Source organism: Lissotriton vulgaris, chromosome 11, assembly GCF_964263255.1.
Source record: "Lissotriton vulgaris chromosome 11, aLisVul1.2, whole genome shotgun sequence".
Taxonomy (NCBI): domain Eukaryota; kingdom Metazoa; phylum Chordata; class Amphibia; order Caudata; family Salamandridae; genus Lissotriton; species Lissotriton vulgaris.
In genome coordinates, this window is record NC_141699.1 from 223,091,136 (window position 1) to 223,108,980 (window position 17,845).

General features: G+C 43.0%; 1 protein-coding gene across 1 annotated transcript in view; it reads left to right on the forward strand.

Moving 5' to 3' along the window:
• Positions 1–17,845, forward strand: part of LOC147679554 (unconventional myosin-XVIIIb-like) — a 675,984-nt gene that overhangs the window by 186,398 nt on the left and 471,741 nt on the right. Inside the window, exon 5 of the mRNA XM_086942460.1 lies at positions 15,051–15,836. Within this exon, the coding sequence (XP_086798586.1) occupies positions 15,051–15,836 (786 nt within the window). The remainder of the gene's footprint in view (positions 1–15,050; positions 15,837–17,845) is intronic.

The following is a 17,845-nucleotide window of genomic DNA, read 5'->3' on the forward strand; positions in this document are numbered from 1 at the left end:
GACCCGTGTTTGAAGGTGGTAATGCTAATTTATTGGCATACAACAAGCTCTCTTTAGGTTTAACAACTTGAGCTGATATTGTGTACCTCAGTTATTCCACTTGCTCAACTAAGAACTTACACTTATATTGTCTGATTGTGAGTCCAGCTTTCTTCAATTTCGCAAAGCTTGCCTAAGCACCAGATTATGTTGTTCAACAGTCTCACAAAAAAACAAAATGTCATCCTGAAAATACAAGATGTTTGCCATACCTTAAAAAATCTTCAACATCAATTGCTGAAACACATTTGAAGCAGAACCTAGGTCGAATGGCTTATGCATAAACTTGTATGTACCTTCTATAGTAATAAATGCCGTCAGAGGTTTAAAGTCATCATGTAACTTGCTCTGATGCTACCACATTCTAATGTAATGACCTAAGATCACCACAAAACCGAAAGCGACTATCACTCTTCTCCGTGATAACGACAGGTGTTATCCAAACATCTCTACGGGCTAAATCACACCATTCACAAGCATTTCCTCCAACATTTCTTTCACAGCTGCTCTAGCTACTAAAAGAATCATTCTCAGTTTGTGCTGGACAGGAATAGCATCAGGCTTCAAAACTTTTTTGTGCACATATCCTTCCAAATACCCCAACTTCTCTTTGAAGATCTCCTGTGCTTTGCGCTATATAAAACTTTATAAATAAATAAATAAATCCATGATGTTTGATGCCGATATTTATTCAACAACCATGGCATGCTTGACTGCATGTAAGTTAATAACTATATTGAGATAATATTGATGCATCCAACGCAAAATAGGGGGGCCCTACACTCAATGGTTATGGACAGAAGCCCCATGATATCAATAGACTCCCACTGATATCCACCTGGATTGATGTCCTCGGATATTAACACAACTTCGGGCCAGTGTTCATAAAACAGACATTGTGGAATAATGGTGCACATGGAACTTGAATCTACCATCAATTCTGTAATGTGTTCATTCACCACAATCATAGCTTTTGGCCTGCACTTTCTCCCTTTCTCTTGTTGGTCACTCACAACACAAGATCCTCCCAGTACACCCTTCCAAGCTTCTTTCATCATTCACAGCAGCTACTTTGGATTTGCTGCCATCTCTACACACAACTACAAAATGGCCTCTATGACGACCACACTTTCTGCACTCATGATTAATTGCAATATAAGACTTATAATCTGAGTTATGTAAGTAGCTACCATACCGATAGAATGACTTGGCATTATGTTTAAGTGTGAAGACTCTATTGCTGAACTACAACACTGCACCCACATCTGGATCACAGATCAATTTTTTTCCAACACTGGACACATCATTGCCAACTTTGAGGCTGAGTACGATATCAGAAGGACCACAACCGACCCATGGTTGTGTGCGGTCCTTCCGACATCTGCACCTGCGGTCCACCTGCAGCATTATGGTGTAGTGGGTTGAGGCATCAGGTAGAGGGAACGTCTGCAGCGCACCTGACAGGCTCAGCATCGGAAGGCACCATAATCCCCTAGTGACGGCAGAGACAGGCTTGGCACCACCATCGGGATTATGATGGCAGTTTCCGACAGCCATTTCATGTCAACCTTTCCGACATGAAGAGGCTGTCATAGAGTGTCTTTGGGGGCTACTAGCAGGGCCCTTTGCCCTCCGCATTGGGCTGGTGGGCACCATTCATCGCTGCACTGTGTGGCAGGCTCCGTGAGGGGCCTGCCACGCGGTGCCTCCCACACGGTGCAGGGATGTTTCCAAACATCCATTTGTCAATGGAAGCTTGTGCTTCGGGCCTTTTCTGCCCACTGCACAAGCTTCCATTGCCCATAGGGAGGTTGCACTGTAATACAGTGGTCGGAACCGCCGACCTACGTTTCCTTTCTGCAACAATCTCCATCCGCCCAACATTGAAATTAGGCCCTAAGTCTTTTTTCTCCATCTCTTTCTTGCAAAACTCTGACTGTTCCACCATCTTGACAGTATCGATGGCATCTTTAAATAAAGTTTTTTTCACAACTCAAAGGTGTTCCTGCATCTTCTTACTCCTGCATTGAACATTGACTTCATCACGAACCAGCTCATCAGTCATAGTACCAAATTGTTAACTGATCCATTATCATGTTAAGGTTGTATGTAAAATTTGTGCCTAGCCATCACCAGATTTTGCAAATCCTCCTCTGAAGCCCCTTTTTGGATTCCATTAACTCATCCTGTAAATGTAGGACATTAGCTGCTAAAGCCATTGGCATATATGTAAATATGTGTTGGTCTTCCTTCCTAATTGCATTCAACGTTAGACCTTTATTCCAAGAAGGCTGAAAATGTGGACCATCCAAAGCTTCCACATAGTTTTTGAACATTGCAAACCAATCCTCCCACTCTATGACTGGTGGTCTAGGTAGCGATGAAAGTAGAGAAGGTGCAATAATAGAATTGAATGACTCGTTAGCTCAGAAATAACAAAGCAGGAGAAATAGAAAGCAATGCTAGTAAACTCTACATGGTACAATGGATGCAGATGTTAATGTTGTAGGAGAGTAGGGTCTGCAATCCTATGATCACCCAGATTTTTTGCTTTTGTTTCACTGGTTTACGACTTTCTCTGGCTGTGGGCCTGCCAATCAGACCCACAGCCTGGCTGTTCTCTTTCTAAATTACAACATGTACCCTAGGTGCATTTACCAATTGGTACTGGGCCACCTTATCAGACCCTGTAACTCAGGGCATAGGTGTACCCAGGGCCGCCAGGGGCTGCAGCATGTATTATGCCACCCCTGGCTGGCCTCCTAAATTTGACACAACTGGCTGCCTGACAGCTGGGGCAAAGTCGTGTAATCACCCTTTGCTTTAGGTATAGTAGCCCTATACCTAACCGTACAATGGACACCCGAGTTCCTATCAGTCACTCCTATGGCAGGTCTTGACAATCCAGAAGGCAGAGTGCGTGGGCTCGTGTGAATTGGGTTCTGGCCCGAGCCGAGCCCGGTTGCAGCTTGCGGAATCAAGACCCAATGGCTGTTCCATGATAACGCGTACCATATCGGTAACTTCGGTATAGCGTTATCAAGACATGTCGAGTAAGGTGTCATACGAATCGGGATACTGCCCCCTCACCAATTCTGGCGACGAGGGTAGCCTTCCGCCCTTCTAGAGGGACACGACATGTACGTAACTGTGAACCCCGGTTAAAGTTAACGAAAGCCTCAGCTCCACAAAATGGATGCTGCCACCACAGACACGAGTCTGACCTCCTGCTGCTGGGAGTCCTTCCAGCGAGGAGCGCTTGGACAAAGGGTTTCCTGTCGAGGGCGGTGTTCGCACTGTCCCAGACAGGGTTTGTGTATTCTGGGTAGGTAGGGCTTTTGCGAGAAGGTGACTGCGGAGTGGCACCCCGGTGCTCACTACGCATCTGCCGGTCAGAACCAGTTCCAGGGGCGCCAGCCCTGGCCTGGGGAAAGTCTGGCAGGGGAGAGGGGTGTAACTACCCCCCTTCCTGGTCCCACCCTTAGGGCAGGACCTAGTCATGTACCCACCCCTTCCTTTAGGATAAAGGCCGGAGCGGGGACCCTTCCAAATTAGATCATCTTTGAATCAAGAACTACTTTCCACGAAAGGACATTCGAGACTCTTCTCAAGATTTCTCCCTTGTGACTAAGGAGTAGTCACCCTGCATCCGCGGGCACCATCTAAGAACTCTGCGGTTTGCTGCAAGTCCTTCCTCAAGGAATCCGACGGCCCAGCTCGACGAGAACCGGCTTCCCTGGCACCTCTGACCTCTACCCACGTCATCAGCTCAGCTGTGATCTGTGGGTGCGACGAGACCTCGAGGGACCGGCCATCATCAAAACCTGCACGCTTTCTTAATCAGCACGACCATCGAAGTAATTCTCTGGTGAGTGCTCTGGGGTCCGAGAAGCCCCGACCCTGAGCCGCTCCAGCACCAAAGTGCAGTCTCCCAGCATCTCCACGATCTGCGTGGGGCCCTTCTGCTCGCTGCTCAGCACGTTGTCCGGTCACTAGCCGCTGGCTCGTGCCCTTCCGTGACGACATCCAACAACCAACGCTGCTGGTCTGGTTGCTCCAGACTGGCCTTTGCTTCCATCTTTGAGAGAAGCATCCCGGACCCTCCTGGTCCACTCAAGACGCCATTTTAGGCCCACCACGTGGCCCTGAAATCTGCCAAGGCTTGTTGCCCCAATCCTGGGCCCAGCGACGCCGACAGCATCATCCTTCGTGGGACAGCTCGCACCTCCATCCTGGTCGCCGACAACGCCTCCTGGTCCGTGAGACTGCAGAGCCTAGCGTCGCCCACTCACCTAGTCGAGGTGACGGCCAACCGGTGCCCTCCTGGTACCCTCTGACTACTGGCTAGTAGTACGAACTTGGTCCCCTCTGCTTTCAGGTATCATCGATCTCTGATCCAGGCTTGGATCTCTACGAACTATTCATCACTGGTCGCCGGCCAGCAACTCCTTTTCTTCCGGCTCCTGGCTCGTCAGCGAAGACCCCGACGCCTGTAAGACTTGTGCAGCCGCAGCCCTCGTGGCTAGGTAACTTCGGCATTTCGGTGCCTGCATAGCCTCTTTACTCTAGGGTCCCGAGTCCCTCGCTTCCGACTTGCCTTATCGGGTCCGCCCGAGACCACTAAACTTTCCGTGTCCTCGGACACTTGTTTTAATTGTGCACTTGAAGTATTTTCCTAAGAGATTTGGTTTGTGCTTAGTACCCTGTCCTCATAAAGAGTACAGGGCTGTTGTGATTCTTAATAAATATACTGTTTATTTTCATAACACTTGTGTGGTGTCCTTTCACTTGGTGTTCAAGGGGTATGTGATGGTATTACAGCTGGCTTAACACGCCCTCTAGAGTTTAGCCCGAAGACTGCTCGTATCCACGCTACTAGGATAGCTGGTCTAAGGTTGACTTACAACCAATCACCATAAGGGTCGTTTGGAACGATACATAGTGGTCGCTAGAATAGCGAACGCTGCATATCGGGCCAACTTCTCACAAATGTGGTCTGCGCATCACTGCAAAACACGAAGAGAAACACCCATGAAGAACTGTGTGATGAATGCATCCAGAGAAAGTGTTCAATAATTCCTCCTCTAATATGTGTTGATAGGTGTGTGTGTATCACTGAAAAAGTGCCCAAGTGCCCATCCAGCTTAGTAATAATACTCTTTCAACAGTACATGTGTGCGTCTCAACGAATGCACATGAGTGCCCCAAAAAAGTTGCCACTGCAACTGACATGAGTGCATTTCCTGTGATACGTGGACAAATAAATGAGGTATGTATTGCACTGAATAAGAGCCCAAAGAAATATGGCGGCACCACTGACGTAATAAGTGACAGGGTAATGAATGCAGAAGCGGTTACTCCAACTGTCGAAGTGAAAATTGCACCTTGCACAAATTGCTTGAGTCAAGTGTCTTGTGCATACAGCACACACAATAGCCACACTGGAGCTGAAGTACACAAATACAATAGTAGAATTTAAAAAAACTCACCACCAGTCGTGACCGCACTTCTCTGGAGCTATGTGGTGGTGTGCTGCCCAGCACAATACCAGGTAAGGTAACTTGTTCTTGCAGTCCACAGCAATTCCTAGTTTCTGGACTACCTCTAATCATTGTAGGTCTTGAGGCTGGCTCCTTGTCGCAAATATTTTGCGAGGACCGACTCTTTACATGTAAATCTTGTGGAATATAATTTAATGAGACACCACAACGAGAGCATAGTCATCCCCAGCCACATCTAACACACATGGAATGCTCCCTCATAAAGCAACACAGAATTCCCCAATCATTCTAATTCCATCAGATATTTCTAATACAACATGCCTGTGAAATTATTTCTTAAACTAATTGACTATACTACTTGCCAAGGACAATACACTGCGCTACTGTGAGAAATTGTACCAATCATTATGCACAGCAACAATGTAACACGCAGAAGGCAAAATAAGACTACTAATTTAATAAGTAAGGACATACCCCCCTCAGCATTGCATTTAAATGGAAAGTCTGACTCCACAGGATTTAAAGCAACAACGAGTTGCTTATTACAGCTCTAAGGAGCTATGATAAAGTTCTTAAAGTCATTTGACTGATCTAAGATACAAGGGCAAAGCAGAACTTTGCAATTATGTCAGACCATGGGGACTGAAATCATTTCTCAATAATGGGCACTGCCTTACAAGACATGAAAGTACCTCCTTTCACCTTTCCAGGACAATCGTACAACTCACTCAAAAGCACACTTAAGCTATTCTCCTGTGCTGTTTTCATGTATGTTACACTGCTAACCTTTTCAATGTCATCTTTAGTTTGGATCAAAACGCAGCTTTCATGAAATGTGTATAAAAGCACTAAATCAGCCTGTTTCCCGCATATTGTCAGACTGCATGTGACCGCTGCCTGAATTCCTAAAACCCAAGGGCGTGCATGTAGTTTCTAATATATGCCAGTAAAATACAAATTCCACAGCATGAGTTTTGTAATGATAATGAGTTTTCAACTCTTTTCTAAATTGGAGCATAACTGGGGCAGTTGTCATTGATGCAGAGATAGTGTTGCAGTTTCTGGGGGCTTATTTACAAGTTCCATGCACCGACAGGGCGTCACTTTTTCCCATATTAAAAGTGACGCACCAGTGGCGCAAGGGTCTTGTAAATAAGCCCCTGGGTGCACAGCTGGAAAAGGATTTGTAAACGCAATAGTCATTAAGCCTATTGATTTGGGTGATTCCACACCAACGACAAGCAATTTTACTGTTCCCACATCTAACTCGCTCAGTAAAAGTTTGTAGCCTGTGCAATTAGTAGGAGTCTGTCCTCCATATGTTATGTGTCTGTCCTCTTTCTGATGAAGCCAAAGAGATGGTTCCACGAACCATCGAACCACCATGGTGTTCAGACCTGTGAAAAGGCGTTTGTTTATTTGTCTTTAAAAGGCCATCTGCGACTGACAGATTTTTGAAGTCACTGGAAGATGTTGAGCAACCGTTTACTTTTGCAACAAAATAAGTGCATTGAATAATCCATTGAATTCTATCAATTTCTGTGAATTTGTTTTCATGTGACCTGTGATTGTTAACCTAGTGTTTTAGAACCTGGGTTTTTTTTCATTTCTGCATTATACATTTCATTGTATTTACTGATCTCTTGCTATGTTATAATGATGCGTTGTGAATTGGATGAGGTAATTTATTTTTTATAGTAAGGCTTCATTTTAACTTTTTTAACGGCTTTAAATGACTATATACATAAAGTCATTCATTAGGTGGGCGGGTGACTACAGTTGCCAGTATTTCAGCACCTTTAAAGTCCCTGCATGCAGGCCAGCTCTTGATATGGTATTTCTAGACCCCCAATGCTGCCATAAGCCATATACAAGGCATTCTTCCTGTAGAATTCCTACCAGATTCTCAGCGGGGCAGTTTTGTTTGTGATTGGCGTGGCTCTTCAGGTTAGTTGTTCAGTTAAGGTTCATGTAGCGTGCTTCCAACAGGTTAGCAATGTATTTGACCTTTAGGTTTCTATTCTAAATGTGAAAGAACGGGGGAAGAGTATTAGGACATTTCTAAACTCATCAAGACAGCAATTAGGAATTCTCTTTGATTTTGAGTCAAGATACAAGGTGGGGAAAACAGCCTTAATTCTTTTCAGTGTTATGTTATGTAGTTATATATTGTGCAGAGTTCTTCTAAATTCCCTTCAGGGTGGAGTTATTGCAATGAGAATTGATATAAAAGAGCACCCAGTTAGTAATCCTATCATTTTGCTTCTTTTTGTAAAGTAAATTCTGTCACTTGGCATTTACCATCTGTCTCCTTCCTTGCTATACTTGGAAAGGTGGCACATGATACTTTGTTACTTTCTGCATCCCCATAACTAAACAAAGTAACATATGCAACAGTATACCCCAGTATCTGCTCTTCCTCCTTAGCTATTCAGGCACAATCGGCACCCCAGAATTGTATGTCATTGTGTAAGTCTCATGTGACTTCTGCACAGTGCAGCACCCCGATCAGATGGCCTGGTACCCCCCAAGTGATCATAGGCTAGGATACTTGTACTTCATCTTACCAATACTGCATTTTGCCTATACTTCAATTTACCTATACTTGAGCTTTATTTTATTAATGAAATGGGCATGTTACTCCTGTGAAGCAGGCATAGCTCTCCAGACTTGCAAACAGGCAATATACAAAAGAAAGAAATAACATTTCACCTCTGCCCTTTAATAGTAGAAGAACAAGCATGACAGAGATTGTGGGAAGGACTGCAACGACCCTTCTTCCTTGAATTGACATCTGCCTTACGCTTTAGTTTATCTTATCTAAAGCTCATTTCTGAAAATGGACTTTACATAAAGGATTAAGGATGCAAGAAAGTCATTATAGTAGCCTGCCTCTGCAGCTGCTGTGTTTATCCTTAGACATAATTTTAATCCTCTTCAAAATGTCACAGATCCTACAAACCTCATAAATTGAATGAATGTTTTTAATAATGTTTGGACAGTCTTTAAAACTAAAACATACAGTCCTTAAAAACAACATTTTTTTATAATTACACCATATAAATACCAATTCTTCATAATACACTGAAAGCACTGAACCCCTACTATTTAAACTATAAGACACTAATCAAAACAATTTTTAAGAAACTTAGCCAGTGCACAAGTTACATAAAAAAATTCCATCATTAAGCGAAGTTCCAGTGCATCATTCTGACAATTGATGTTATATTTTTTAAAAGAGGTTTTAAAATCAAGCAGCGAGGCCTATAAAAATTATGACAATCAATTAAAATATGAACGTTAAAGTTATGATACGGCAGCCCACATATGCAGTTTATTTCTTGATCTAAAATGGCTTCGAATGTTTCAGCCCTTACATAACACATATTTAATCCTGCACGGAACTTTAATAGTAATATTCGTTACCAGTCATCCGGTAATGCCTATAAATACGGGAATACATTCATATTTTCCCATGAATCTAACATGTATTGGGCGGAGGGTTTGTTCCTTACATATTTCCGGTCCACCAATCTCGATTCTTTTTTACAAGCTAATTTTAATTCTGCTTTAGGGATTGGGGATTAAGCTCTTTTTAAGTCTAGTTTTAAGATTCCTGCAATGTTTTCCAATCTGCAATGTTTTCCAATGTATTCTTTATCTTCCTTGCCCACTCTAGTTCACTTCTTTCTATTTAAGTGGCACAGCAGGCTGATATCTTCTGGGTATTTGGGACCAATAATTTGTCCCAACACGCAGATAACCTCAGATAACATGCAATATATGTAGAGGCCTTTACTGCTGTATCAGTTTGAGCAAACTCTTGCCAGTATTTCACATTTCTATGCGCACATGTCCCTTACTCGATCCATGTTCTGGGAAAAAAGTATCTAAGTGTTGATGAGTATGCTGGTAGAAATATTATGCAAGTGGGACACATAGGCATATCATTTGTTTCCAGGAGAAAGGCACCTGGGCCTGAGGGGCCTGTGTATGTTGAATTTAGAATGTTATCATGTGTCTTTGCCCTGAATACGACGCAAGCACCAGGGTATGATGGAAGCACAGTCATATAAGGTCGACCCTTCTGCTGCATTCCATAGTGGTTTTCCATCTAATCTCTGATAGTACCATAGGGTCTTTGGCTGGTTTGTTCGGTACACAATAAGAGTTGCCTTAAGAAAAATTATGATAACGGGAAGGATCCACTGCAAAGATTGTTGGCTAATGATCTAGAGCAACTGGGGCCAGGCCTTTGAATATTACAGAAATGGTCGCTCAACATGACCTATGTCTTTGTTGAGGAACACATGCTGCAGTGTTCAAGTTATAAAAATATGATTCTTTTTAAGGCATGCCTATCGATGGAGTTGTGCCTTAAATTAAATTAAGATACTACTAGCCCTGAGGAATGGAAACTTGCGATTCGTAGGAGAAAGATGATCTTACCTTAAGGTGGCCTGCCAAACTCAATCATAATTTCTGAATCCCCCGTTACACAGAGACCACTCATTTCAAAGGTGTAATGCTCTCTCTACTTTTGAATGTGACACATGGAGCAACATGCAAAACTCAGTGCATAAACTCACACTGAGTCATTTAACTGGTGCCTCATTTGCCCATGTAAGCCCTAGATATGATGAAGGAGATTATTATTATTATTATTATTAAAAGGTTCTTTTATAGCGCATGGCCACTCGGGAGCATCCCAGCGCTTAAAACTGACCAGACAGGGATGAATTAAAAAAGGAGATCTGAATTATCTAGTTTTTGGAAACAGAAGAGTTTTTAACTTTTTCCGAAAGACAAGAAGGTTAGGCTCCTGACGAAGAGGTGGAGGAAGAGCATTCCACAACCCAGCCGCATTGTGCGAGAACAGACGACCTCCTGTGCGGGCTCTGCTGATCCTGGGAGCTATCAGCAGGTTTTGTTAGTTCGAGCGGAGATTCCTGGTGGGTTTGTATGGTCTGATCATGTCATCTAGAATGGGGGGGCCACTCCCATAGAGTGTTTTATGGACCGTGCAGAGTGTCTTAAAATGGATTCGCTCCTTTATGGGGAGCCAGTGCAAGGTGCAGAGTGCGGGCTTGGCTGATGTACGATGGTTGGTGCCCGTAAGTAACCGTGCTGCGGAATTCTGGACAACCTGAAGTTGCCGGATAACCGACACAGGGGCTCCAAGATAGATAGCATTTCCATAGTCCAGCCTAGACAAAATAAGGGACTGGACTATGGTTTTCTTTGCTGCTTCGGGTAGCTGAGGGAGGATTTTCCGAATTGTTTTCAGCAGTCCGAAGCAGGTGGCCACTGTCCTCCTTGCCTGGGTCTTGAATGACAACTCTGTATCCAACCAAAACCAGAGACTCTTTATCTCGGTCTTTGGGGTAGGTCCTGGACCCATACAAGGGGGCCAATGTAACATGTTATTGAATATGGCTCGTTTTCCTAATAGCATCAGCTCTGTTTTTCCTCCATTCAATTTCAGGTGGGACAAGTCCATCCAGTTTGCTACTGCCTCCAGGCAACGGCAAAGCCTGGAGGGGGCGGATTCCACCTGATTGGGAGAGACAACTAGCTGGGTGTCGTCAGCATAGCTTACCAGTTGGATCCCAAAGGGAGCTACTACTTCCGCCAGGGGCGCCATATATACAATAAACAGTGTGGGGCTAAGGGAGGAACCCTGTGGCACCCCACACTGTAATGGCATTAGTGGAGAGCAGCTATTTTCTGAGAAGACCTTAAAAGATCTGTCACCAAGAAAGGATTCCAGCCACATGAGTGCCCTGTCTTTGATGCCCAGCTTTCTGAGACGAGACAGGAGGACCCGGTGGTTCACCGTGTCGAAGGCGGCACTGAGGTCCAGGAGGATAATGGCCGCGCTGCCACCTGCGTCCAGAATCCTCCTGGAATCCTCTACCACCCTCAACAGTGCCGTCTCCGTTCCCTGCCCTCTCCGAAACCCAGTTTGGGTTGGATGGAGTAGGTTATGGGTCTCCAAAAAGGATGCTAATTGTTTATTTACCCATTTCTCGGCAAGTTTACTGATGCCCGGGAGCAAGGAAATAGGACGATAGTTGGAAAAGTCCTGGGGGTCGAGATGAGGCTTTTTTAACAGGGCCCTAACCATGGCCAATTTCCAGTCTTGGGGTACCCTTCCTGATTCAAGTGAGGTGTTGACTAGATGGATGATGTGTGTACTGATATTAGGCAGGGCCAGCTTTAGAATATTCATAGGGGCTGGGTCTAACGGGGATCCGCTTTTTACAGAGTTGAAAAGTGAGGGTAAAGGCTCAGTGCTAAGGGGGGAGAAGAAAGAGAGGCAAGGCAGAGTGAAATCAGTTTCATCTGGCAGAGGGAGGATTGGTTCTTCCAAAGATAGAGGGGGGAGGGACAGGAGGATCTTCTGAATTTTTTCAGCAAAAAAATTTGCCAGGTTGTTGCAGTGAGCATCAGCCTCCTCCGTGCTGAGTGGTGGTGATGGCGGGTCGGGGGCTTTTAACAGAGAGTTAGCTATCTTGAACATCTCTCTTGGGGCATTGGCAGAGATCTCTATTTTTTTCTGCGAAAAAGGTGGATTTGGCCACGTTAAGGGCGGATTTATATTTTTTTAGAGAGAGTCTATATTTGGTTTTTCTCTCTTCCTCGAAATGTTTTTGCCACTGTCTCTCCAACCGTTTGCATTCTTGTTTTAGTGACCTTAGCTCAGAAGTAAACCAAGGTTGTTTAGTGGAACCTTTCTTTTTTGAGATGTTTATTTTTGGAAGCACCTTATCCAATGATGATTCAATCCATTGGTTAAATTCCACATTAGCCCTGCCAATATCCTGATTGGCCTGGGGTTCGCTCGTGTTCAGTGCCTCTACCCATTCATTCATGTCTAATTTTGTCCACCGCCTACTCAGAGTTTTACTGGGCAGTTTTGCTGGACCGGGTGTGGGTGTATTCCAGGTGAAGGGGATGAGCATATGATCTGTCCAAGGAATAGGGTATGGCTCGGCTGATGTTAAATCCACGATGTTTGAAATGCAAGAGAGGTGCATTCAATAGGTTACAAATGCATGTTAAATTGAGGGAATATTTGGGAAAGGGCAGGAGCAGATGGTGTCCTTCCACTCTGCTTGGCTTCTTGGATTTGTAACTTTCCTACCATCTTTGACTTTCTTTTACTACTATTTATCCCAGCAGGAATGGTGTATATTAATAGTGGCAAATGTGTGGAGAGGCCTGTTTGTAAAGTTTCCATGTTTTTAGCTGATTGGTTCATGTCAGGTGACGTTTCTCACACACATTTGTTTTGCGTGAAAATTCTACTTCCACAGTGAAGCTTTAATTTATCAGAAAAATAAATGATAACATTTTCTGCTTAGTTTTTAAAGTCTGCAAAAGTTTAATTTGCCTTATTTTACTGCTGCAAACCTAACTTCCCTAGTATTAAAACGTAATGTAGTGTGAATAAGAAAAAGTCCTGTAACTTCTGATCACTTTAATGTGAACAGTAAAGAACAATACCATTCAATGAGACCATTTTGATATGTGTGTACTGGGATTTAATTGGGGATTGTGGCATTCTGAGACCAGTGAGAAATGAATGTAAGTGCAACTGTCATAATTTGGCATATAACCAACAAAAATATGATCTCTTGAGCCTATAATAGGATATCGGTAGCACACCTCTCACTTTCTTCTAGGCCACAGACAAGGTCACGGCTGTGGAGAACTAATTATGGAGTAAGATTGTGTTTCAAATTCCCTAAATTGCCATATTGGGCATTATGATTCATCCATGGAGTTGTAATTCCCTGGTTTTATAGTTAATCATTAATAACAGTCTCAAGTTGCACTTGAAGTGTAGGGGTTCTTCTGTTAAGTATCCATTGTCTTGTTTCCATTAGGAACACTGTCCATTCATACAGTAGCTTGACTTGACTTGTGTTGGTTTGACACCAGTTATAGGCACTTTTTCCCCCAAAGAGCAAGATTGCATTCATTATGTTTTTGGAGATTGTGCCAAATTTGATCTATTGCCTAATTTACCATTTCAGCAAATACATCCATGTTCTTGTTGGACTCTGTGCCCATCTGCAAGGATGTATGTCATTACGACGCAGTGTTTACACCACGCTACCATTACAACGCAGTTCTCACAACGCAAGTCGTTACAACGACTTGCGCTGTAGGCGCTGGACTTAGGAATAGTATGATTTACTATTCCAACTTTAGCCCACGTAACATTAGGAAAGGTGTTGGAATAGTAAAATAGCAAATCATACTATTCCTTAGTATATAGCGCCATCCAGCGCAAGTCGTTGTAACAACTTGCGTTGTGATGACCACGTCGTAATGGGAGTGCGGTGTAAAGACCGCTTTGTAATGGTCGTCTCCCCATCTGCAATATTTCTTTCTCTAGGCATTCATTCGAAAGGTTGATATTTGTGAACTACATTTTTATTCGTTTTCTTTTCATGGTAGATTTCTGTCATTTAGATTAACCTCAGGGAAAAAAAGGGAAAATATAAAGCCTAAATCTTTCTTGGAGACTCTAACCTTACTTAATGTTTCTCCCTTTACTATTTGCACTTTCGATCACTTTCCAGTGCTTACAGAATACGACTTATAATAATTATTGGTTTTTAAGCTTCAAGATTGGTTTAGTAGTCCTATAGGTGTAAATGATGATATGATGTGCTTACATCTGCATTTGGTTACAAAGGAGCATGTTATGTATCTCTCATTTTGACCTCATTTTTAAATGATGCTATTGCAACAAGGTTGCACTGTACAGTGTCGATTATTTTGCTTACATGTGTGATTTACGCATGCCTTTTTCAATGTATGATAGGAATGTGGATACACTATTCAGAAGAAGTTCTGATATAGCTCCAGTACTGATCCTTCTCCCCACAGGATCTTATTCTTAAACAAAATTACAAACTTTCCAGTAGTACGATGGATTCCTACACCAGTAACAGCTTTCCAGGTTTGCTTCAGGAGCACCTTTATGAGTTCCTATTTCTTTCAACGGGGCATAGGCATTTTCGACTAATTGTTCATGTTGTACAATTGTGCTTGCTGAGATGCCATTGCCTATTTGCAATGGAGAACTTCATTTTATTCTTCTGTTGCAACACTGGAAAAATATTTTTCCACATGGCGAAACCCACTACCTACCCTTTCCACAGATTTCACTCAGATGCAATATTATGTAGTTATGGAGTAATATCCTTGTGAGTAAAATGATTTATGAATGCAACATCTCTTTCTGGGTTTACCATATGCTCGTACATCCAGCATACAAGGCAAATGAACAACTCAAATGACTTTGTGATTTGGTCCACTGAGTTTCCGGACTGTGTTGCCTTGTACACAGGTAATTCTCATGCTAACTAGTAATGTGAACTGAAAATTAAACTTATACCTTTAAACATCCACAGACAGAGTGTTATTTTGACAGCTTTAATTTTAAATGTATTATCACTGATGTTACTGATTCTTCTTGATTTTGTTTTTTAGTCACCAGGCAAACTCCCCGACAACCTAGTCCAGCAATTTTTGTTAAAAGATGAGAATATTCTTTTTATAGAACAAGAAATGGAAGGGGAAAAAGCAGAACCGCTGGCCAATGGTCTCAATGGAGAGAAACACCAGGAACAAGTATCAGAAAAGCTTCCAACCAAAAAGCCCCTACCATTGAGGTTACAGAGGGGCACAGGAAAGAAACATGCTCCTGCTGTCCCAAAACCAGCATCACAAACTGTGAAACTAGGAAAAACAAAAAATGTTGAGGACCATGAGAACTGCAAGTCTTTGCCTTTTTCTGAGAACTCTTCAAAGGAACACAAGGAGGAAGAGAACATTGTTGTAGATAGAGCAGGAAAGATGGGCCACCCAAACACAAGCGAAGAAACATCAAACGAGGTTGAGGGAACAAAGAATGATGAGAAAGACAATGCAAGCAAAAAGAGCAACAGCAAAGACAAGATAGAGGAAGGAAACAAACTAAAGAGTGAAATGTTTGCAAGCACAGAGCAGAGTAATGATTACACTGAAGAAACAGTTGATGAGAAGCATGACTTGGAAAAGCTTGAGAAAACTACACTTTGCAGCAGTAACAACAATACCAGTGAGAAATGTGAAGGCATCAATCAATGGCAAGAGAACAAGAACAATGAAGAATCTTTGAAAGATGTAGGTGACACGAAGACAGATCAGCCTGATGAGATGGAGAACAATAAAGAGTGTCTCAATGTCAAAGAAGAAAGAAAGGAGCACACAGGGGAAACTACAGATTCAGAAAAGGTGAGCTGAAATAATTACTAAAACATAACTATCAATTATTATATTCAGCCACGTTTTCCTCATATGATGAATTTGCCCCACCTTATCCGATACTTCCATGAGATTGAAATATTTACCAAATTTAGGTCTCAAACATAGGTTAATGCAAGTTCCTAAGCATCACAAGTATGTATGTGAAGGCAACTGTGCATTTTCCAAGTGGAGTTGACCAGTATTGCATGGATTCATGTATTTGAACTCCTCAATAACCCACCTTTTTCTCAATAGACTACATATGAAGTCCATACAGCATTTAGCAGGATAAAGGATTTTGCTTTTATTATGTGGAAGGGATCATGAGAGGGCACATGTGATAATAAAGGCTCACTGCAAACACTAAAGATTCATTTCCTACATCTTCTCTGTACTTAATATAATTTCTCTCATCATAACCATAAACATGTGTAACTCTCCTGCATTGTTGTTGTGCGTTACAACTAAGGGCCCAATTCTGATCTTGTTCATAAAGCCCTCTGGACAACTTGGATCCGGAGAGCTTTATGAACGACTTGCATTCCAGGAGTTTGAGCGACAAATTCCGATGTGTCCGTATAGTGAAAGATTCCGTTTGGTTGGACTCCCATTGAACTCAATGGGAGCTATGTACCGAACAAGTACACAGGTTCCCATTGAAAAAGGGGTTGGTGGGGAAAAGTGTGCACCCTGTGGTGGGCACCCCATGGTGCCCGTCACACTGCCACAGCACCCCAGCCATTTCGTCCCTGCAAAACCGAGTCGGTACGGCTGTCGGAATTGGTCATCTTACTAGCTCATTCGGAGGCCGTCCCATTGAGATGCACGATTTGGCTCCGAACGACTCGGTCTGACTGATTCGGGTTCAGAAACGGTTTGGTCGGCGCAGACAGTTTCTTCGCATCGTACTTGGTCGTTCAGAATGGGGGGCGATTCGGACTGAAACAGACGCTCCGAATCAGTTTTGCTTCTTCCGAATCCCGCTTGGAGCCTTTCCGAGCGAGATCGGAATCGAGCCCTAAGACTTCAATACTACACCGTGGTCTGTTAGTATAACAGAACAAAACATTTTGAGGTGGTTACTCCGAAGATTATATCAATACCTGAAACTGTTCTGCTTAATGCCATCCTGGTGGCAGACATGCTGCAGGTAGAGAGCTTTACCCTTGTTGCCTCTGCCTAGTGTGGGAATTCAATATTCCAAACAGGAAGATGGAGTAGCTGACAAATCTAAGGTGAATGTTTAGTGATGGTGTCTTTTGGGTTTAATGTAATCAAAGACCAGCATAGAAATGATGGTGGGCTTTCCCTGAAAGTTAAATATAGTATTACAACATGCTGGGAAATCTTCCCACGCCACTCCTATGTTTCCCCAGCATGTTGGGGAGACCAGATATGTGGACAATGGTAAATTACCTTATTTTGGGATTTCATTTTTATTGCTTACACTTGGTAGCTAAAAAGGTGTAGAACTTAATGTCATGGTCCTGAGGTCAGGAATAGAACTAAATATCCCGTGGTTTCTTCACACTGCTATCCACTTAGAAAGATGCAAAGCACACAACATTGCGAGTAGCAATAAATAGCAGCCTATATTTTGACACATTGGATCACACCCATTCCTAAGCAGAGCAACATGTTACACATTGATATTTACAACTGAATTTGTAGTGGGCACCCTTCTGCTCAGATCACCTTTGCCATTTGTGGATACAAGCAAGAGAGACTTAAAAGGGTTTTGGCTACATGTATAATGAAATGAGAAAAAAAACATAGAACACTAATATTTAATTAATGTAATAGTAACTGGACGTAAATTTGCTAATTGACGATGGAACAATTTATTTGACTCAAATAATGAGAACAAATCACTCACCAGATCAGTGATAGTAGAGTCAATGGAAGGTGTTGGGAGAGTAGGGACTGGAGGGTAAGTAGCAGACGGATAGTCGTATCGGGAAATGCTAATCACCCTATAATAGTTGAGAGTCTGAATA